This window comes from Rhamphochromis longiceps, linkage group LG14 (assembly GCF_057381845.1).
Source record: "Rhamphochromis longiceps isolate RC_006_pf linkage group LG14, R_longiceps_female_GT1.1, whole genome shotgun sequence".
NCBI classification, from domain to species: domain Eukaryota; kingdom Metazoa; phylum Chordata; class Actinopteri; order Cichliformes; family Cichlidae; genus Rhamphochromis; species Rhamphochromis longiceps.
Genome location: NC_140570.1, coordinates 9909895 through 9933939, shown reverse-complemented (window position 1 = coordinate 9933939; position 24045 = coordinate 9909895). Strand labels below are relative to the sequence as shown.

General features: G+C 40.0%; 2 protein-coding genes across 2 annotated transcripts; one reads left to right on the top strand and one right to left on the bottom strand.

Annotated features, from left to right (window-relative positions):
- Nucleotides 1-1872: 1872 nt before the first annotated feature.
- On the bottom strand, nucleotides 1873-16671 carry prss16 (serine protease 16). Its single transcript, XM_085380635.1, has 13 exons — nucleotides 16611-16671; nucleotides 15805-15980; nucleotides 13998-14097; nucleotides 10035-10164; nucleotides 9553-9676; nucleotides 7840-7917; nucleotides 7494-7541; nucleotides 7278-7397; nucleotides 4594-4758; nucleotides 4216-4357; nucleotides 3643-3822; nucleotides 3329-3483; nucleotides 1873-2459 (listed from the first exon to the last, which is right to left on the bottom strand). Exons 1-13 carry the CDS (start codon nucleotides 16669-16671, stop codon nucleotides 2388-2390), a joined length of 1551 nt encoding a protein of 516 aa, XP_085236761.1. The 3' UTR covers nucleotides 1873-2387.
- Nucleotides 16672-22792: 6121 nt separating this feature from the next.
- Nucleotides 22793-23707, top strand: LOC146653571 (lysophosphatidic acid receptor 6-like). Its single transcript, XM_085380449.1, has one exon. The coding sequence runs from the start codon at nucleotides 22859-22861 to the stop codon at nucleotides 23705-23707; it is 849 nt and encodes a 282-aa protein (XP_085236575.1). The 5' UTR covers nucleotides 22793-22858.
- Nucleotides 23708-24045: the final 338 nt, after the last annotated feature.

Sequence of the window (24045 nt, the reverse complement as noted above, 5' to 3'; positions counted from 1 at the left end):
AAGAGAGAGAGATGGGATGGAGGGATTAATACTCTTCCGCCCAAGCCAACCCTGAGAATGATAGATGGACAGATGCAGGAAGGGAGTGGAGGAGGAGAGAGATTAAAGGAGAGAAGTCTGAGGGTTCATAAATCCAAAAGAGTAGAGACCTGGTCCGCATCACACACTAATAAGATCTGCAAGAAATCTATGATGAGGAAGAGAGGTGGAGTGAAGAGGAGGGAGAGAGATGGGAGTGATGTAATAGCATTAGATGTAATCTAATCATGGCAATAAGATGTGAATGGATGAGTGTGAGCATGGTGATTATGCAGAAGAGGGATGGCAGTGCGTTGATGAAGCTTCGAGGCCTTGTTATTAAACAACAGATCAACAGACAGGCCTCACTGAGGAGCTTTCTGCTGCAAAGGCTCCATAAAAACGCTGTGTTTGTCGTACTTTTTGACAGATTTTATCACGCTGGCTGCCACCAGATGAAAACAAGAAGTGGTAACACAGTGGGTGCTGTATGGCTGCAGAATGTCTCTGTCTGAAGTAAATGTAAATCAGGAAGAAAATGTGTGTTGATTGAAATGAATCATTCTGTGTGTCATGAAAGCTATGTGCTTCATCATGTTCGTGTAGGTGTGTGTGTGTGGCAGCCATCAGCATGTACAGAATCAACTGTAAGTGCATTAAGTGCAGTCGTGCAGCCTGATCTGACTTGGAACAGATAGAGTGCTCCTTCACCTCCCTCCTCTTCTCTGCGACCCCACTGCCACCAACCCCTCCCCCTCATCCCCAACTTCTCCAGCCTCCCCTCAGTCCACTGGGCCACATTTTTCATGGCCCAGCTGTCGTAGGGCTTTGATTGGTTGGCCCGGCGGACAGATAGCCGATAGGCTCTGATTAATAGTTGAGGCCCAAGAACTTCCTCATTGATCAACAGGACAGGCTGCAAGAGGGGGAGGAGGAGGAGATAGAAAAAGCATGCCCTGTCGCCCTGCAAGTGCTGGCTGATAATCCAGATAGTGGAATTTGTGGCAGTGTGCGTGCATGTGTGTGTGTTTGTTTGTTTACTATAGTAAGTAGATTGTTAAAAACAGAATGAAACAGAAGCGCTGGGCTGAAAACACACACACACACACACACACATATATATATATATATATATATATATATATATATATATATATATATATATATATATATATATATATATATATATATATATATATATATATATATATATATATATATATATATATATATATATATATATACCAACAGCAAACCTCTGGCGGTCCTTTATAGATGCCACAGTGTGCCGTGTGGGTGTGTGGCTGAGAAGGAGGAGGGGGGACTGGAATGTAAAATAAATGCTTGATGTCTGATTCAATTACTTGTTTAGTCCATTTAAATGCACTTTCATTGTGCTATATGCCCAACATTTGTTACAGTATCTAGGTATGCCTGTGTTTGTGTGTCTGTGTGTGTGCGCTTGTCCCCTCCTGCTGCTCTGTCCAGCCTCTAGCTGATTGATGATCTTCACTCCCACGGGGTCAGCAAGGCCACGACCTCCCACTTTTGACCCCCCTACTGAGATATTCTCTCTCTCTCTCTCTCTCTCTCTCTCTCTCTCTCTCTCTCTCTCTCTCACTAACACACACACACACACACACACACACACACACACACACACACACACACACACACACACACACACACACACACACACACACAAACAAGGAAACAGATGGCCTTGGGACAATTTCCTCACCTTTCTGTCACAAACAGTCTCCATCTCATCACATCCGCTGAAGTTCATTGATTTTAACAAATGTAAGCAAAAAGAAAGAAAAACATCAGAGACAAATGCTTGAGATTCGCATGCTTACTGTATTTCATCAAAAACAACAAATAAGCCACTCAGGACTTTGATAGCAGCGCCTCAAGAAATGGGTTTCATCATGTAGCAATATCACACCCTAGTGACACTTAATGGTTATGACAACTGAGGAATACTTCAAAAACAAAACTCAGATAAAAAAAAAAAAACGAAAAACATTTTATTTTACTAGCACCATTTAAAAATTAATCAGTGAGAAATGGCTGTTAAGAACACAAACCTCTAAAAACTCAATCAGCCTAAACATCAGAAATGTTCAGCACAAAGTCCAAAATAAAGACATAAGAGGAAAATCTCGAAAAGCACAACACATAAATACACAGATCGGCCTCTGTGCTGTGAGATTGATATAGATGGACAGCAAAGGGGCAGAGAACAGGAGGGAGGAAATGGAAGATGATGAGCAGGAGAAGGAGGAGGCGGAGGACAGATTATTAACTATTTCTTATCAGCTTCAGACGTGGGTGATAAGGGATGATCGGGTTATAACGTGATCTGATCAGGACGTTCCTTTCTCCAGCTTCTCCTGGGCAGCTGTCTTTAGCCAGTTAGCCACGTGTTTTTCAATCTCCTGAGAGGTGGAAAGATGAGAAAGAAAGGCAGACATACATTAAGGTTTTTCATGTTTCTAATGCTACAACTGCTTGAGGATTGTTACCACACTATACCGCAAAGCAAAGGTGCTTCCTGGGTTAGTATGTGGTTTAAAAGGCTGGTTTTGATATGGGAAGCCTGCAATGTGTGATTTGCAAGAGTGCAGTAAGCACTTGATTTGTGATTGTGCACCACCAAGCAGCACTTAAGTGGTTGTTTTGTGCACTATGATATATGAATCACAACTAATTTGAGATTTATAGATTATATATCTATATATATGCAGGACAAATCCACAATACTGTGTAAAAATGCATTCCAGCATTTAACTGACACTTTCACAGTATAGTTTATTATATCACGAGGCAGTATTTTACAACTCTGACAGTTATTAAAGCTGGAATTACCTCATTTCTCTTTAAAAGAGACAAGGCACGCTCTGGAAATATATGGTGTAAATGCTGCAATGTAATTAACCAGCAATGTGCAGTTGCATGTATTTGACTAGAGAGTGCATCATCTTTGTTGTTAACTCATATCAGATGTTCTACTTCTAAAGTTTGGAAGTTTAATTTAAGTTCAAAAATAGCTAAAACTTCAGGTAAAATGCACTGATTTGAATTTTACTTTAAAATGTGGGCATTGTGGATTTTGTCCTCTGTTTCTTAGGCTGAAATAACGTCAGGATAGGATCTGTTTACTCTTCAAGCGCGCCTCTGTGCTGTTTTAAGACAGACATGGAAAGAGAGGAAAATATGCTTTAAAGGATTACAGCACTGACTGGTGTGTGAAGCTGCTCTGAAAAATGCTTTTCAGATTGAAAACTTCTCAGTGAGGCGTGGGTACCTGTCTGGCTTTCGTGAGCGAGCTGCGGTCTGTGACTCTTCTACTCGACATGTCAGCGCAGTGAGCAGTGTCCTTAATGAAAATTGTCTGGGCCTCCTCTCCTTCCTCAGTCCCGTCCTGCACCACCGACAGCGTCTTCCACGGGTCGATTCCTCCTGTGGAAGTGATAAAAAAAAGTCTTCAACAGTCAAGAAAGTGCTGCAGCCCTGCTGGTTATCTAAATATGTAAGAAAAGGCGGTATTCTCTGTCTCGCCTTACTTTTGTATTTTCTCTGTAAATGTGTTGACTTTGTCTGTAGTAAACCCACTCTCACCATTAACATAAAGGATTCTGTGTGTGTGGGGGTTGTCTCCTCCGTAGTAAGTGTTTGTGAAGGCGATGCGAGCAGGCAGGGAATGCTGGGAAATACCAAACAGCGTGGTACAGAGCTTAGTCTGATCCTGCAGGGTCAACATCCCAGAGAAAGGACAAGTGGCGTCCTCACAAGTCTGGTCTACAAACATGAAAAGAAAAAAATCACGTATGATAAAGAAGTGTTAGTGTGTGTGTGTGTGTGTGTGTGTGTGTGTGTGTGTGTGTGTGTGTGTGTGTGTGTACATGTCTACATGACTTTGTGAGGACAGAAAATTGGCATGCCACTATACTTGTGGGGGACAACAGTCACTTATGGGGACAAGATGCCTATCTCCACAAGATTGAAGGCATTTTCCAGGCTCAAAATGCTGTTTTAGTGTCAGGGTTACAATTAGGTTATGGTTAGGTTTAGGCTAAGGGTTAGGCATTCATTTTCTGATGGTTAGAGTACGCAGCTAGGGAAAGCATTATGTTAATTACGTTAATTACGCTAATATATGAAAACAAGTGTCTGTGTGTGTTTGTGTTGTACAGAAGCCAAATTCAGTGCATGTCTGGTAGGTCCACTGTCTCTCTCCTCTTCTGCCGGCATGGACTGACGTGTCCATCAGATCCTTCATTGATTTCTCATAGGAGATGTCCAAACACGGCTCCTTACTGGTGAATCGGTAAATCTGTCAAGTGCAGAAACACATGCAAAGAGACAAAAAAGAAAAGAAACAAAACTAGTAGACAGATGTTGTGGGAGTTGCATAAGGGTAAAGGCATAAAGGAATCACAAATGCTTGCACTGCTTGTTTTTAGCTCTGAGAGGGACAGCAGACATACAGGAAAATGGCTCAGCAGTGACATCTGGTGGCCACATATCGACATGTAAAGGGGGAGAAGGAGCCCGCTCTGTTCTCCATACCTGTGAGAGTTTAACAAGGCGGTTGTAGGCTTCCATCCCATCCTGATATTCCTGGCTGTTGTTGGCCATTATGCCACAGAGCTCATTTATCGACATGAGTACCCCCTCTTCATTGTACTGCACTGCTCCCATGAAAATGTCGGCCAAGCTTTCCATCAGCTCAATCTAAAGTAAAGGAATATGTTATTGTCCACTTGCATAAAAACTGGAAAGAGATAGATACAAATAAAGGAAAGAGTTAAAGAGAAAGAAAACAGGATTAAAATAAAGGAAAGAGTTAAAGAGAAAGAAAACAGGATTAAATGAGGAAAAATATCGATTGCCAACTAGGAGACTACGTGGAAATAATTTGAAAAGTATGTCTGTGAAGGTTCTCAGTCATCCAGGTCATCGTAGTCAAAGGAGCTTGTAAAGAAAAGCTTCTGGACTTCTTTAAATTGCTTGAAGACGGTTTACGACACCAACTCTCTGCCATCTATAATCCAGTTTTGAGTTCCCTTCCCAGACGCCTTAACGCCCAGTCACATCCTGGGCCATCTGATCTTAGGAATTCACATGATAAGTGGGGCCAGGTTTCACAATGAACTCATCCGAAACTCTGGCTGATTGGGACCCACACCCAGTTTCACACCTTGGCTCAGGCGAGTAGAGGATCATCAGGGGGTCCTTTTGTCCCTCTGTGGGGGGATACTCCCACTAGGTTTATATCTGGGACTCTCCACCATTTGACCTTAGAACTGAAGAAGCTTCTTGGATGAGAGGTGAAACGTCTTCAAGTAACTTAAAGAAGTGGAAAAGTACACTAATATTTGAAGCCCAGTGTTCAAATAAGAGAGCAAAATAGATTTAGTGAGCAAATTTAATGCTTAAACTAATGAACATACAGAAATAACTTGTTAACTTTAGATGATAAATACTAAAAAGTGAATGATATTAATGGAAAGTTAAAAGTAATGAATAAATGGTAACAAGAGATTAACATGAAAAGTTGAATCTGTGTACAGTGTTTGTTAACCAGCCTAAACACTTTGACAGCCCACACGCAGTCAATACAAGTAGGCAAATAATTAAGCCCACTTTATGTATACTACTACTTAAAAAACTCTTTCATTTGACCTGGACTGTGAAAGCAGGGCTAGGTCTAAAAAGAGAGCTTTCCCAGGGATCTGGAGAAGCCATGAACTGCTATGGCCAGCAGTTTAGTGGCCACATTATATTGAATGTGAAAAGTAAAGGAGGCTTGCATCCTCTTTCAGTTCAGGTTTTACACATCAGGGTATTATCAGGACATTATTTGGAAGGGCTGCTTCCTCAGAAAGCTACTTTCTCTTTATCTGTGTGACAGATCAGATAACGTTTGGTTGAAAATGGGTTATGAAATATGAAAGTGATCCCAAGCACAGCAGCAAATCTACAGCAGAATAGTTGAAAAAGCAAATAATCAAAGTGCTGGAATGGACCACTGGTCCAATTGAAATGCTATGGTGGGACCTTAAGCGGGCTGTGCATAAATAAATGCCTGCAAACTTCAAACAACTGAATCAACATTGCAAAGAAGAGTGGGCCACACTTCCACCAGAACAATGTGAGAGCTTGAAAAAGACATACAGAAAACAGACACTTCAAGTTACTGCTGCTAAAAGTGGTTCTACAAGCTAATAAATCATGGCGTGTGCTCTACACACTGCTTCTGCTTTTTGGGGTTAGCTTTTGTTGTTGCTGTTGTTTTTCATTTCTGTTTTCTGGCCTCAGAAAGGATCATGCTAGTACATACAGAACACCTAATGGCTAACACGGCGGTCCACAAGAAGAACTGTTGACAGTACACGCTTTAAGTTCCATTTTTGAACCTCATGTCATGACTCCCATTTTGAGCACCCTCTTCAGTAAAGTCTGGACTCAGTGACCCATAGCTCTTTATTAGGCAGGCAATGTCATGGTCCTGAGTCTGCTGACTCAGTGTTTTGTGTTTCTTTATGCTTTTGTTTATTCTGAGTATGTATTCTGTTATGATTTGTTAGGTTTCTGTTCTGTGCCTGCCCTGGTCACACTGTCTGCTTGTGAATCTGTCTGTTTAGTTCAGTGTCATGTCTGGTTCTCTGTGTCTGAGTTTCCTGTTTTATTCTGAAGGTCCCCGTCTCATGTGAGTGTGTTCAATTTACGTTTCCCCTGTCCCGTCAGCTCCGATTTCTCCCAGGTGTGTTGCCCAACTGTCTCTCTCATCACCAGTCCACTGCCTGCATTTTGGGTCCGTTTCCTCCTTCACCACATGGCTCGCCCCGGCAGCCATGATAGGCAAATGAATAATTTTGAATTAACCTCCATATTTGTTTAAATATATTTAGCAAGAGAGCAACACTCTGGACAAGTACCATATTATGTTTTGCAGTGAAGGTCTCGCAACTACAGCTTTGGCATTTTACCATCAAGTTGAACTTTGCAATAAAATGCAATAGTATACCTGACAGTTGTCCTATGTTTATCACAGAAAGACTGTAGACAGGTTTAAAATAAAGCTGCGCTTTCTTTTTCACATGATTGCAAAGGTTCAAACAGCTTATTACCAGCATACAGTGGGAAAAGAAAGTTATCACAAAAAAGTATATATTTAATTTTTTTAAAAAGCAAAAAATGAACAGAACTGCGTGAACAAGAGCTTGGTGTCCATCAAAGCATGTCATCACCTGATCATAAGGATCCTTGGGGATTTGACAGCATCCAAAGTCTGAGGCTACCTGGTTGATATTTCCACTCATCAGAGCTTCTTTCACTGCAGCAAACGCTTCACGCACTTTAGACAGACACTGCAGGAAGTGGATGGTGTGAAGTTAACAGACAAAAGTAACAGACTAAAATCTAATCCCTGACACATGATGCACAGATGGTGGCAGACTTCTCACCTTCTCTGAGCCACCAACTGCCTCATTCAACAGGCTCAAGCCAACAACCTGAAATAGAGGAAAGGGCAGATATGTGATTCAAAAGGAAATGAACTTCAGTAGACACCTTAGTTGTTTGGAGGGATGTAGGTACAACAGAGGAACCTAAGGTCAAGTTCTGGTTATGGAGGAACCTTTGTGGTGTACTGACATCAGAAGGGAAAAACTGGACTTGATCACAGTTACTTCTTTGATGGTGAAAAACACATTCAGCCCATAAGAGTCAGCGATGAAAACACAAAGAAATCAATAATAATTAAATGAATGGTGATATTAAATCCTGTGACCATGGTTTGTGTCGTATTACGTTGTTATACTCAGAAAAGTCCAGCTTTGCCTTGACTGGAGCAGAGGAGGCCACAGCTCCATACACCAGATTGGGAAACTGCAGTACAGAGCGAGAGAAGACACACAAAAACAATTAATATATTTCTGTTGAGTTTACATGATTTTTGTAAAACATGAGGATCAATGTTAACAACCCGATAATCTATACATGTCTTTATATCCAAAACTTAACATGTAACATTCCTCTCCACACTGTTACACTACCTAACACATGACTCCGCTTAATATGGTGACTGAGCTTGGTTTAGCTCCTTGCTTTTGCTATACAGGGACTAATGCAGCAGTCAAATCCATACTTGAAAGTGGCTTCATCCTCAGATGTTCTAAAAGTATTTCCTAAAATCTTCTTTACCAAACACCACTTAAAGACTTCATCTTTCTTTGGGAATGAATTCATGGAGAGCTGCATGCAGGCTATGAAGAGTGGAAGCAGCAATCGATGTACTTTTATATATATGAATATATGCTCCTTCCTGATTTCTTTTGCATATTTCTCACATTTGCAAGTGTCAGATCATCAAAGAAATTCTAATATTAAACAAAGATAACCAGAGTAAATACAAAATTGCAGTTTTGAATATTTATTTATTGGTTAAGTGCTTTTAAGAAGTAGTTTTTTTTAGTGTATTAAAAGCTATCCAGACCTACATGATCCTCTTTTTAAAAGGTAATTGCCCACTAAAACTAATAACTGGTTGTGCCACCTTTGGCAGCAAGAACTGCAATCAAATGTTTTTGATAACTAATAATATGAGTCTTTCACATCACTTTGGAGGAACTGGAGGATTTTTGAGCATGAACGGCCTCTTTAAGGTCATGCCAAACATCATGATTCTGGACTTTGACTAGGCCACTCCAAACCCTGACGGCCAGACATTCTCCTTCAGGATTTTCTGGTAAAGTGCAGAAAAGCTTTGGTGAGGCCCCCCCCCCCCCCTTATTACCTGAAATCACTATTTAAAATACTGCATTTTGTATGTACTCTGCTTATATTTGGCTAATATTAAAATTAGTTTGATTATCTAAAATATGCAATTCAACATGTGAAAGATATGTTAAAAAATCTGAAAGTGGGGAACACTTCTTCATAATGTAGCTGATTTTAGTCTTTTTATGGGATTTACTAACAAAACCATAGAGGTAGCATAGTAACGTCATGACCTCAGAAAGGGTACTGATTAACTCTTTGTCTAGAAAATCATTGCACAAGAGTAACCACAAATATTCACTTAAAGAATCATCTTCTTTTAGTTTGTGGACTTGAAAATGTAAGTAAAAAAAAAGCAAGTGATACATTCATATAGTAAGATGAGATTCAGTACTTTCTTATCTCCTCAGGGTATAAACAGAAGAGCATCTATGAATTATTGCCTGTCTACAGTTCTTCGGAAACAAATGACTCACGCTGTGTTTTTCCCTAAACTAGATCTTTCCTGTCAGTATGAAATACAAATATGTTGCTCTGATCTGTTTTTGTAAAATGATATAGAACAAATATCTCAGTCACAGTATCAGGAATAAGAAGTGTTGTTCCAGAAGAACAGTCAATAAGCTCTAAAATCTTTCTCTGTCTTTTATAGGATTAGTTTTTAAAGATTGTGAGGTGCTGTATTTTAAAGTTTGAAGCCTTATGCATCTTTGAATGCTTCCATATGTAAACCATGTCCTGTACCTTTCCTCTGAACCAGGCTGATAGAGCTCCAGAGTATGAGCCTCCGAAGCTGATCCATGTGTTTCTGTGCGTCAGATTGAAGTTTTGGCTGATGTACTGGTGGAATGCAGCCAGGTCAGTAAGTCTGAATGAAAAGAAACAAATTACAAAAAATAAAGTGCACATGCATCTAAAGAGGTCTGCACAAAAGTCACGAAGACAAATGTAATCAGATAGATGAAACGACAGAGAGATACTTGGAATCAAATGTACAAAATTACATTAGATTTGCCTGACTTACAAATAAAATTACTGATAGTCTATGTCCTAATGAATCCTAAGATAGACAGGTGTGCATTCATATGCAGGAGAAATGCGATGGGAAAGATACACATTTGCATGATGAACACCCACACACACACACACACACACACACACACACACACACACACACACACACACACACACACACACACACACACTGGTAGAGAGTCAGCACTAACGCCTGCTGGCTGCTTAGGTCTGCCAGGTTCTCTGTTTTGAGGCCATCAGGGTTAATGCTGTCACCATAGAAACGATGCTCCAGAGCCAGAAGTAGAGCACCGTGCTCTTCAGCCATGTCACTATGGTGACCTGGGAAAACATGTTCGAAGCAGATAAGATTCATTTTGAAGCAAGCCCTAATATTTTTTTAGAGATGCAGGTACGGTACACGAGAGGCTTAAAAGTGAGTGTAACTTTAAAAAGTTACAAAGTGTCATGTGTCCAGCTACACTGTCCTGCTACGGTCTGAGCAAAAATATGGAAACTATTAAGTGGTAACTAATGACTATTTGCACTATTGATCAATTTTATACAAATGAGATGATGCAGTTTAATAAATAAAAGTTTATAATATTCAATCACATAGAACCACGATGTACTGTAGATACAAAACTATGTTAAATATACACTAACTGGACACAAAATGTAGAAATCTAACAAAAGACATACAGAGACGCATTGATTATAACATGATTCCTAGAAAATATGAATAATTATGAAATTCTAATTAATTGAAATAGCTGCAGCTCTGTGCTTTTTTACGAACTTTGACCTTTACCGTGAAAGATTTAAGGTCTGTAATTAATTTGATTTCAGGTGGAAGTGTGTTTATAGATAACAGGCTTTTACAGAGAATGCTGATCTTCTCCATATTGCTGTGACATTTTACACTTCCTGTTCACTATTCTCCTAACGATTCTTCTTCTCTTTGGTCATTTCTTGAAAGAGGCTCTGGGGCTAGACTGTTTGCACATTTGAAGACTAATTTCAGAAAACACGAATGAATGAACTCTCGATATATATATTTTTTTCATTAAAATATGACAGTGGTGCCATCAGAAAGGCTTTTCATCTACAGTGGGGCAAAAAAGTATTTAGTCAGCCACCGATTGTGCAAGTTCCCCCACTTAAAATGATGACAGAGGTCAGTAATTTGCACCAGAGGTACACTTCAACTGTGAGAGACAGAATGTGAAAAAAAAATCCATGAATCCACATGGTAGGATTTGTAAAGAATTTATTCGTAAATCAGGGTGGAAAATAAGTATTTGGTCAATAACAAAAATACAACTCAATACTTTGTAACATAACCTTTGTTGGCAATAACAGAGGTCAAACGTTTACTATAGGTCTTTACCAGGTTTGCACACACAGTAGCTGGTATTTTGGCCCATTCCTCCATGCAGATCTTCTCGAGAGCAGTGATGTTTTGGGGCTGCTGCCGAGCAACACGGACTTTCAACTCCCGCCACAGATTTTGTATGGGGTCGAGGTCTGGAGACTGGCTAGGCCACTCCAGGACTTTCAAATGCTTCTTATGGAGCCACTCCTTTGTTGCCCAGGCGATGTGTTTTGGATCATTGTCATGTTGGAAGACCCAGCCTCGTTTCATCTTCAAAGTTCTCACTGATGGAAGGAGGTTTTGGCTCAAAATCTCACGATACATGGCCCCATTCATTCTGTCCTTAACACGGATCAGTCGTCCTGTCCCCTTGGCAGAAAAACAGCCCCATAGCATGATGTTTCCACCCCCATGCTTCACAGTAGGTATGGTGTTCTTGGGATGCAACTCAGTATTCTTCTTCCTCCAAACACGACGAGTTGAGTTTATACCAAAAAGTTCTACTTTGGTTTCATCTGACCACATGACATTCTCCCAATCCTCTGCTGGATCATCCATGTGCTCTCTGGCAAACTTCAGACGGGCCTGGACATGCACTGGCTTCAGCAGCGGAACACGTCTGGCACTGCGGGATTTGATTCCCTGCCGTTGTAGTGTGTTACTGATGGTGACCTTTGTTACTTTGGTCCCAGCTCTCTGCAGGTCATTCACCAGGTCCCCCCGTGTGGTTCTGGGATCTTTGCTCACCGTTCTCATGATCATTTTGACCCCACGGGATGAGATCTTGCGTGGAGCCCCAGATGGAGGGAGATTATCAGTGGTCTTGTATGTCTTCCATTTTCTGATGATTGCTCCCACAGTTGATTTTTTCACACCAAGCTGCTTGCCTATTGTAGATTCACTCTTCCCAGTCTGGTGCAGGTCTACAATACTTTTCCTGGTGTCCTTCGAAAGCTCTTTGGTCTTGGCCATGGCGGAGTTTGGAGTCTGACTGTTTGAGGCTGTGGACAGGTGTCTTTTATACAGATGATGAGTTCAAACAGGTGCCATTCATACAGGTAACGAGTGGGGGACAGAAAAGCTTCTTACAGAGGACGTTACAGGTCTGTGAGAGCCAGAGATTTTCCTTGTTTGAGGTGACCAAATACTTATTTTCCACCCTGATTTACGAATAAATTCTTTACAAATCCTACCATGTGGATTCATGGATTTTTTTTTCACATTCTGTCTCTCACAGTTGAAGTGTATCTCTGGTGCAAATTACTGACCTCTGTCATCATTTTAAGTGGGGGAACTTGCACAATCGGTGGCTGACTAAATACTTTTTTGCCCCACTGTATAATCTTCTTGATATATGAATGGTGACGGTGATGATTGAGCCTGTACTGCCATACAATGTGAAAAACAAGAAAATATCAAAATGATAGCGTTGAATTAGCTGTGAAAATAAGTATAATTTCTTGTCAACCATCATTTTGGCATTGTGCTTAGAAAAATCCTAAATGATCTAAACTATTATCAAAATAATGAACTAATGATTTATAAAAACCAACATCTACATGTAGCTAATAGCTATAGCCATTCAAATACAGCCTCCTCCCTGACCTTGCTGGACCTATTAATCACTTTCCTTATTTTCTGTCATAAATGCACTGTGACTGCTGTCTGTGCTCATATTAAACATGGCCGGTGTTTATAAAAATTAGGTCAGTGTATGAGTTGTAGTAATCGCTGTGAGGATAAAGCTCACAGGCTTCAGACTGATCTAAATCCTCAGTATTAGACTTTTTTTTTTCTGTGATTGGATCTGTATGATGTCATAGAAAAGGGATAACTATAATAAAAAGTATGCATTTTATTTATATACACCTTTCAAGACACTCAGTGGTAAAAGCAATTAAATAACAAAATCACAGTATGGACAAACTGACAAACTGACTGAATTAAACATCAGAGGTTCATAAAATTAAAATTAAACAGAAAAAGCAAGTTTAAAAAAAGTCTGTTTTAAGGCTTGCTTTAAAGATAGGGAGAGAATCAGTGTCGCAAATGTGGAGAGAGTTACAAAGACAAGGGGCCAATCGGCTGAAAGCCCATGGTGGTGAGGCGAGCAGATCAGGAAGATGTTAGAGAACGTGAGGGAGTGGCAATGTGCAGAGTATTAGTGACATGGGATATCATTAATATGACGATCTCTGCAACACACTTTCTGGCTATATGAGTACTGAAGCTCTGCTTACCAGCTTTTCAAGTATTCTGTTTATGTGGGGAAGCCAATCAGAAGAAAGGTTGCTTATAGGAAAAATGGACGAAAAGGGGAAGGGAGGAGGAGTTCAAAGATCTTGCAAAATGACTCTATTAATATATAATAGGTCTTCTTTAAAGTTTTGTCGTTGTTAAACAACAATCTACGTAATATTAATGATTAGTGATCTACTGTATATTACAAAATTGTTCCACAGTATATTTTTAGCAGTAAAGTATGATAACAGGTGAATTTAGTATAGAAGCACTGTGTCTGTGTGTTTTAAAATTGTAACCCAGTACCAACATCTACTTTTTCCTAGGTCTCCTATACACGCTTCTCTGGGGGATTACGGGTACTTACAAAACAAGTTTTAGGGTACAAAAAAGACAAAACACAGATATACTCGCAGATGAGCATCACTTTACCTCCAAAGTTTGATTATTAATTCATTATGTTGCCAGTTCTTTGAGTGTTTTGAACACTGATTTCATATGCGTGTCTGATCTGTGAAAGGCACAAACAGGTGACGATATGTGCTGTATTTTACACTACCTGTCAGAACATCATACTCAACGAGGGGCCCTTCTCCCCCAATGTAGAGAAACACCGGGCCATCAGGATGCTGCCAGTATGCCTCATTCACAAAGAACCTCTGGAGGACATTGAGAAAAGTACAAGAAGAAAGACATGCTTTATTTATGCTCGCCCAAACCGGCAGCAGTGCACATTCAAGGACTTGCTCTGAGTAATCCTTTACTTGATGCTGGAGTGGGCAAATTTGCACATTGGCAGCCTCAAATGGCTGCAAGAGCTAAATGAGGCCGAACATTTCAGTTCATGCTGTCAGGAAACGCCACCCTGTCACTCCCTGCTGAATCAGGAGTGATGAAAAAGGTTCATCTAGTCTACATTTCTCTGAATGGACCGCTCACTCTCTGCTTCTTAAGAACCACAGCAACTCAGTTTAGCTCTTATCTCCACAACAAAGTGAAAGCAGCAGGGTTCAGTGGGACGGGACACTTGCTCTGCTGCACGCAGCCTATTTTGCGATTTGAGCTGACAGGGCATCTGTTTTATCAGCGTCACTGCAATCCAAGCAGTCTTCAGAAATATCACACGATGGCATCTTCTCCAGTGCTTTAAATAAATTATGGCCTCCTTTTGGTTCACAGGATCTGACTGATGGAAGAGTTCTCTTATCGTTAACATAGATTTTCAAAGACCTCTCAAACATCAAGCCTTTAATTATCAGCACCATGCACTCGCACTGGAGAGGTCTGTGCCCAGAAGTGAAATGTAAATTTAGAGTCATATTTAAAAAGTAGAAAATGGATATCGTCCATATTTAGCCAAGCCGACATTTGATTCTCTTTGATGCGATGCCTACAGATAAGATAAGACGATATACGGAAATAACATCAAAAACTAACATTTCGTAATATTCTTCATTATCTTTAAAAAAAAAATCCCTAATAACATAACCACACCATTTCAAATCCAAAATATTAAAAAAGGGGACGAGATGCTCCTAAGGGAGTGACAGGCAGACTCTATCTTTGATCAAACCTCTGGCATGCTCTATTATTTTGTCTGTTTAAATGTCATGCCAAAGTTGGAAGAAGCTCTCTGAGGCCTTCAAAGACAAGCTCGAGCTTATTAGTCTAACAGAGAATAAAAAATGATTTCTAAATTTCAAACAAAGGAAACAAAACTTGAAGTTGGTCTGGACTTGGACTGGCTACTTCAGCAAATTCAGCGCGAGAAAAGACAACCTGAAATAGAAATTCTCAAGAACCACAAAATATTATCAGAGAACCTGCAAATAACTCTTGCAAATGGTGATACCTAAAAATGCAAATTTTACACATACAAAGCAGGCGTTATGAAATGATGTGCTCTGAAGGGAAATGTGTTTGCTGCATACTAAAAATAGCATGTTGGGAGAAGAACCAACTATGAAGCACTGTGGTGGAAATGTTCTTCTGCATCAAGTCAACGAGTGCTTGAAAATAATAAGATTGTTTATCTGAAGGTTTGAGCTGAACCTTTTGTAATGATAAAAATTCTAAACACGCTGCCAAATTCAGTGAAAAACTCAGATGTGAATCCAAGTGGGAATCAAAGATGTCAAAAAAGTCATTACAAAACACCTGTAAGAAGTTATTTTTGCTAGAGCAATAGCAAAATTTCCTTTTCCCACATATGATTATTTTATATATTTTTCAGTTACATAAAAGTTTTGTTGTTTTTTTTAAAAAAAACCTCATTAAGTCTTTTTCTTTTAACTGCCTTTAAGTGAATAACCTTTACGTGCAGGCAGGGGTGTGAAGCATTAAAGCATTGCTCAGCGTTCCTCTACCTGAGGGAAGGTGTTGCTATTTTGTTGGTTGAAATGGTTCAGGGGCTGGACAATCCAACCCTCCTTCACGTGGTGGAGAGGCTGATGAAGACTGACTGTGAGCTTCAGGAGAAGCTGCTTGTTTTTCTGAAGCTGGTTGTCACGTGCACGCCTCTTGATCATCCTCAGAATCTGTCCTGTTAGCAAAAAACAACAAACAAAAAAAACATAGGACAGAAAAACAACTGTGAAACTGCTTAAATTAATGAATCGAAACTTGAATAGTTTGTAATCTAAATCATAAGCTAAACATAATTTATGCAAAATAATGGAGAACTTGGCACCGTCTTAGCTCTGTTGGCCAGATTAGTGATATGAACAGGTGAACCATATTTTGTTTTATCTAAACAACTGATTGATCCTCATGTGACTGAAGATGATGAATGAATCCAAATTTGTCTGTCATGGACTGCCCAGCGTGGGATCATCTTGACAGAGAACAGAGCAAAAGGCAGAAACATCCAAAAAAGAGCTTTGAATGACATTCAAGAAGTCTAGAGAAATATTCCTGAAGACTATTTAAAGAAATTACAAAAAAGTTTGACCAAGAGGGTTCAAGCTGTGTTGAAGAATAAATTCATAGAATTGTAAAAAACCCTGTTTTTGCCTTATATACTATATTGTATACATTTTAAACATTTTAATAAGCAGTTATTTCTTAATTCCCTAGGAAATTATGAAGCAATAAGGAATTGGTCAAGGCCTGTGCACAGTACTTTATATCAAGATCTAAAGTATCACATTTAGTGGAATTTTCATTAACTCACCAGAATAAACAAAGTTTAAAAGTAGCAGAGGAAGGAGACAGCGCAATGTTAAGAAATTCATCTTAAATGCTATATCCACTCTGTAACACACAAGACGTCACTCTATGGGTCCCATATATAGTCCCTGAAGGGCTCCTGTGTGTGTGTGTGTGTGTGTGTGTGTGTGTGTGTGTGTGTGTGTGTGTGTGTGTGTGTGTGTGTGTGTGTGTGTGTGTGTGCGTGCGCACTAATAAAAACTGCTCAGCAGAAATGAGCATCAGCCTCGTCCTGTAATTAGACCTCTCTGCTTTGTAACAGCTTTTTTCTGAATGGTTGAGTTACAGAGGGCAGTTTTCAACTTTTTGCGGCTTCCTAATTGGGAGTAGTGAGAGAGACTATCCTATGTCCACACAGAGGCTAAGTTCATATCTATCTATCTATCTATCTATCTATCTATCTATCTATCTATCTATCTATCTATCTATCTATCTATCTATCTATCTATCTATCTATCTATCTATCTATCTATCTATCTATCTATCTATCTATCTATCTATCTATGTATTAAAACATACAATCCAAATATTATGGAATGACACCATTACATTCAGGATGTGTACAATGTTGATATATCTGCCAATGCAAACTACTCACCAAGAGGTAGTGAGACTCTTACCTGTGCGTAACTGTTAAGTAGTTATGAACTACTTAAAGTTATTTCTCCTTTCCTGCAATATACCTAAAGTATAATTCAAATTACTTACAGTATAATTATTTCTTCTTCGCACTAAAAACTTGAATCATTACTAGTGTATCTATCAGTAAATATTTGTAGGTAAATACAAATTATACTTTAATTTTAGAACAAATACTATATTATATTATAGTTCTACCAGAATTTCAAATTAAGTCTAATAGATTTTGTATTACAGTCTTTTCTGTTAAAACCTTTTTTATTTGGTTGTCATGTCTGCCTCGCAGAGCTGTCTCATTGCAGACAGCAGCAGCAGTGACAGCAATTGCAATGTTCAAGTCAGCCAGTGTGGCAGCAGACGGTAAAATTATGAGCACAGAGCTGAATGCTAGTCATGTTAGCCAACTCTACTTTGGTTGCGTGAACTTTAACAGAGAGGTTCTGGTTCAAATATCACAGTGGAATCTTTTGTTTTTGTGTTTGTTTTCTCAACCCCCCCCCCCCCCCCCCCCCCAAAAAAAAACCCCCAAAAAACCCTCCAAAACAAGATAAGAAATCAGGCCCAAGAGGAAAAGGCACTGCTAACTCTGTGCAGAACAACCATCTGCGTTATCTTCGGTATCACTTGCAGACATCTCTATGTCTTGCAATTTGCTCTAAGTGAGCGCTGATGAAACCCACGTACATGGCAAGCAGTGGCATGTTTCACAGGTTCATAATGTCAGGCTGGTTTTATCACCGTGCTAGTTGTTGCTCTGGTTAAGGTTATCTTCCATTCAGATCAATGCAGAGGACACATTTGCATGGCTTGTTTTACATTATCAGCGTTCCAGAAGAGAGTAGAACACAATAGAGAGGCACATTTAAGGCTATAAAGTACAGTGGGGCAAAAAAGTATTTAGTCAGCCACCGATTGTGCAAGTTCCCCCACCTAAAATGATGACAGACATCAGTAATTTGCACCAGAGGTACACTGAGCAACACGGACTTTCAACTCCCGCCACAGATTTTCTATGGGGTTGAGGTCTGGAGACTGGCTAGGCCACTCCAGGACTTTCAAATGCTTCTTACGGAGCCACTCCTTTGTTGCCCGGGCGATGTGTTTTGGATCATTGTCATGTTGGAAGACCCAGCCTCGTTTCATCTTCAAAGTTCTCACTGATGGAAGGAGGTTTTGGCTCAAAATCCCACGATACATGGCCCCATTCATTCTGTCCTTAACACGGATCAGTCGTCCTGTCCCCTTGGCAGAAAAACAGCCCCATAGCATGATGTTTCCACCCCCATGCTTCCCAGTAGGTATGGTGTTCTTGGGATGCAACTCAGTATTCTTCTTCCTCCAAACACGACGAGTTGAGTTTATACCAAAAAGTTCTACTTTGGTTTCATCTGACCACATGACATTCTCCCAATCCTCTGCTGTATCATCCATGTGCTCTCTGGCAAACTTCAGACGGGCCTGGACATTCACTGGCTTCAGCAGCGGAACATGTCTGGCACTGCGGGATTTGATTCCCTGCCGTTGTAGTGTGTTACTGATGGTGACCTTTGTTACTTTGGTCCCAGCTCTCTGCAGGTCATTCACCAGGTCCCCCCGTGTGGTTCTGGGATCTTTGCTCACCGTTCTCATGATCATTTTGACCCCACGGGATGAGATCTTGCGTGGAGCCCCAGATCGAGGGAGATTATCAGTGGTCTTGTATGTCTTCCATTTTCTGATGATTGCTCCCACAGTTGATTTTTTCACACCAAGCTGCTTGCCTATTGTAGATTCACTCTTCCCAGTCTGGTGCAGGTCTACAATACTTTTCCTGGTGTCCTTCGAAAGCTCTTTGGTCTTGGCCATGGCGGAGTTTGGAGTCTGACTGTTTGAGGCTGTGGACAGGTGTCTTTTATACAGATGATGAGTTCAAACAGGTGCCATTCATACAGGTAACGAGTGGGGGACAGAAAAGTGTCTTACAGAAGACGTTACAGGTCTGTGGGAGCCAGAGATTTTCCTTGTTTGAGGTGACTAAATACTTATTTTCCACCCTGATTTACGAATAAATTCTTTACAAATCCTACCATGTGGATTCATGGATTTTTTTTTTCACATTCTGTCTCTCACAGTTGAAGTGTACCTCTGGTGCAAATTACTGACCTCTGTCATTATTTTAAGTGGGGGAACTTGCACAATCGGTGGCTGACTAAATACTTTTTTGCCCCACTGTATATAAAAAGCCCCAGCTGCAAGTTTAGAAACAAGTTTACTGCATTAAAAGTGGACAATAAGCCAATATGTTTACAACTTATTTTTGCTGTGCCCAAGAGATGCTTAGGGATCTCAGAGCAAATATCACCGGGGAGCTGGTTTGGTAACTCCTTTACGGACAGGGACTCCGGTCAGAGAGTAGGGCACAGAGAGTTCAGTCTCACATAGATTTTAATAATGTGTACTGTAGCCTAATACCAGATCAGTTGCATGGTAAATAGTTTACAGTGCTTTCCAAAAGAATGAAGAAAAAATAAATATTATATTGGTGGTCAACAGAGCCTGTTTATTACTGAAAAACACAAGTGCAACACTGAAACCTGCCATGATTAGCAGAACAACAGTAAATCAAATTGAATGCCTATATTCAATTAATATGACACTCTTAAAACAGGAATACATAAAGGATGTAAGCAATATTACCAACAAATATAATATATTCTCCTCATAATCTAAACTAGCAGACCTATTAATAAAAAATCTTGTACTTTCAGATCTTGTATTATCAAATATTTGGAAATTTACTTTTAGCTAGCATGAACACACAAGATTGGAATTTGCTATTCCTTATCATCCATAGAAAATATGCATAATAGCATCAATCCTTGATGTAAAAATGTACCATCATAAGAACACAAAACATCATTGAGTATTAAGAACAAACAGGAAATCTTACTAGCCATTACAGAGCACTAAAATTACAATAATAACATTGAAAAGTGAAACACAGACTCTCTGACAAGTTGATGTTTTATGTGGTCACTTTTGGATGGTAAACCCTCATATTTGCAGGGTCCTCTAGCAAATACAGTATTTGCACATTAAACAGATTTGTGCCACTGATCCAAAAAACACTAATTTTATTTAAAAAAAATATGAAAGTTGTATAAATGTTAGTTGACCACTAAATAACGGCTATAAGTATAACTCCCAATGTGTAAATATTACACAGTGCTGGCCATCCATTCATTCTGTGGTCACTCTTTGGACTTTTAAAGAACATGGGAGTCACATGTCACAACATGTCTATTTTTTGCATAGATTAGGGATGTAACAAAAACGAATTATTTATAATATTATTTTATTATAACCATGTCATAACCGTGTGAGTGGTTTTGTAAACTACGTCAGATCTTATAAAAGCTGATGTGTAATAAGATATTACATTACAAAATGTTTTAAAGCATATCGAAAGAAAACTGCATGATTAATTTGCGGCACAACTCTTGAAGTACCTCAGCAAACTTGCTGTTGTAGCTTTTACTTTCTACCCTCCATAGTCTTATCTTATCTTATTTCACCTACACAAACTGCACTAGAGGAAACTGTGAATGTTGTGCTTGGTTGCAATTTTTCATTAAACACACTCCTCATAGTAGCCATTCCTCAAGACTTTCTCGATTTGAAGCAATGCATTATCAGGGATTGTAACATCGTGTCCTTTTATTGAATTAGTTGCAATTGTACATTCATATAATATTGCATTCTGGATAAAGTGCATCTAGCAGCAGTTTAGTTTAAATGAAAAGCTCTTCTTGTTAAACAGTTACCCTCGGTTATATTTTTGTTTCTTATTTGTAATCCATAGAATTTTAGGTCAAACACTTATTTATACTTTGACTTTCTTGCTAAGGAAGTTTAATGTTGATAAGTGAACGTGTGTTTGGTTTTTCAAGCTTGGTTGATATCTGAATGTAATGACAGTTTTTCCTCTGAACACTGATTAACGATTTCTGTTAGAGGAAGTGGGGTGGAAGGAATCACACAACTAGCAATGTTTACAGTTAGCCCTAGACTTTATCCAGGCTCACATGTGCCTGGATAAAGGATTTCCTCACAAACCGGCCCCAGACTGTAAGACTCGGCCCTCATCTCTCCTCCACTCGCACACTGAGCACCGGCTCCCCACAGGGCTGTGTGCTGAGCCCCCTCTTGTATTCTCTCTACACCCACGACTGCAGTTCGACCCACAACAACACTCTCATCATCAAGTTTGCTGATGACACCATGGTAGTCGGACTCATCTCGAAGGGAGACGAGGCAGAGTACAGAGAGGAAGTCCTGAAGCTGGCAGCATGGTGTTCAGAAAACAACCTGGCACTGAACACTAAGAAAACCAAAGAGCTCATTGTTGACTTCAGGAGACACAGCACCGACTTGGCCCCCCTCTACATCAACGGGGAGTGTGTGGAGAGGGTCCACACCTTCCGGTTCCTTGGTGTCCTCATCTCTGCTGACATCTCCTGGACAGGAAACATCTCAGCGGTCATCAAGAAGGCCCAACAGCGGCTGCACTTCCTGAGAGTCCTCAGGAAGTACAAGCTGAACTCCAACCTGCTGCTGACCTTCTACCGCTCGTCCATTGAGAGCCTGCTAACCTACTGCATCACGGTATGGTACGGCAGCTGCACCAAAGCAGATAGAGTGAGGCTTCAGAGTGTGGTCAAGACAGCACAAAAGATCATCGGCTGCCCTCTCCCCTCCCTGATGGACATTTATTCCTCCCGCTGCCTCAGCAGAGCAGCAAACATTATCAAGGACAGCTCTTACCCTGGCTTCAACATGTTCAGCCTGCTTCCCTCAGGGAAGCGCTACAGGTGCATCAACACAAAAACCCACAGACTCCAAAACAGTTTCTTCCCCAAAGCGATAACCACCCTGAACTCACACATGCACAGATAACACAGCCCCCCCACTTCCCACTTCCTTTATGGACCACCACTATGCAATACCAATTCTATGTGCAATAACTCAACTGTATATACATAACACTATTTATTACATATTACTTACGGCTTGTATATTGTACATTTTATATATATATATATATATGTTTTTCCCTATGTTAATACTGTCCATATGTACATAGCGCTGCAGAACTGTACCCCCCATCATGTTTACACTGAGTAGGAGATGCTCTGTATCTCATTGTACAACTCTATAGTGACAATAAAGGCATTCTATTCTATTCTATTCTATTCTATTCTATTCTATTCTAGACAGGAGATATAACATATATATTTAATTCATAATAACCATTAATGTGAGCTAGATCTTAACTATCTGAAATAGTTAAGATATATTTATTTGAGGTATAACAACATTTGGATTTAATTATAGCATACACCACACAGAAAAACTCACTTTACGTCATCAACCACAACTCTTGAGATGAGTCTACAAATTTCCTGTGCCACTTCATTTCAATTTACTCTTAAAAACTTTCCTCAACGCACCTCACACAGATAAACGGCACTGAGAGGAACTTTGAATGCTCAGCTATAATACTTTATAAAGAACAGAAAAATCTCTTCTGTGATCATGAACACGTCAGTCATCACTACAGAGGACAGGGTTTACGCTGGGGTCTTTGGCTGCATTATGGTGATAGGTCTGCCTCTCAACGCAGTCGCACTGTGGATTCTTCTTCGTCGTCACAGCCTCCAATCGCCCAACGCTGTCTTCATGGTCAACCTGGCAGTATCAGACCTGCTGGTCATCATCTCTTTGCCCATGAGGATCTACTTTCACGCCACCCGCAGCTGGCCTCTGAGCAACATAATGTGCCAATTCATCACAATGCTCTTTCGCAACAACATCCGCTCCAGCTCCTTCTTCATTACTTTCATCAGCATGGACAGACTTCTGGCTGTGGTTTATCCTCTGAGGTCACACCATCTTCGAACTTCATCCAATGCCTGGAAAGGAGCAGCAGTGGTCTGGCTATTTGTTCTGTTAATGAATGTCCCATGGTTTATGGACTTAAAACGTTTTAAAAACAGAAACAATGCCACTTGTTTTGGAACTGTTTCTATGAGTGCAACACAATCAGCAGTTATTTATTTGTATATGGTGTTAATCATCACAATGCTAGCAGTCAACATTGTTTGCACCATTATGGTGTCTTGGACTCTATGCAACCGTCCCAGTGACACTGCAAAGATCAACAAAAGGGTGAATGTAATGCTGATTTTTGCCATGAATTTGGTTTTATTCACGATCTGTTTCTTGCCTGTGCAAATAGGTTTAGCCACAAAAAGTTTTGCTCATTTAACCCCACTTGTATGTCTTGCTGCTGTGAACTGCTGTTTGGATCCTCTGCTGTATTACTTTTCTTTTGACTCCTTTTGGAAGAAAAAGGAAGATGCAATGAAGGGAGGAGAAATGTAGACGCTAGACATGTTATTTTTGGTATGATATTTTCTTTTTGACATGAATTTTTTCTTCTTTTTTTTTGGTGAACTAACTTGTTATTGCACAAAATGCTCATTTAGTTCAAGCATAATATCCCAATTCCTAAGTTCTGAAACTGAGCTTATTGTACTATTGTGTGTCTTTTGACTTGCCTCTCTCTGCTTTCTTGTCTTTCCACTCACCTCCAATGATTTGTGGCAGATGGCTGCCCTCCCTGACCCTGGGTTTGTAGGAGGTTTCTTCCTGTTAGAAAGGGACTTTTTTTCTACCCACTGTTACCGCAGGTTTGATCAGAGTCATGGAATTTTGGGGGT

Excerpts from the sequence above, each read along its gene's own strand:
- LOC146653571 (XM_085380449.1), top strand. The coding sequence starts at position 22,859 with ATGAACACGTCAGTCATCACTACAGAGGACAGGGTTTACGCTGGGGTC.
- prss16 (XM_085380635.1), bottom strand. The coding sequence starts at position 16,671 with ATGAATTTCTTAACATTGCGCTGTCTCCTTCCTCTGCTACTTTTAAAC. Across the intron at positions 7,918-9,552 it reads CAGCCTGGTTCAGAGGAAAG|TTTCCCAATCTGGTGTATGG; the intron begins GTACAGGACATG and ends TCTGTACTGCAG. Across the intron at positions 2,460-3,328 it reads CGCTCACGAAAGCCAGACAG|GAGATTGAAAAACACGTGGC; the intron begins GTACCCACGCCT and ends TCCACCTCTCAG.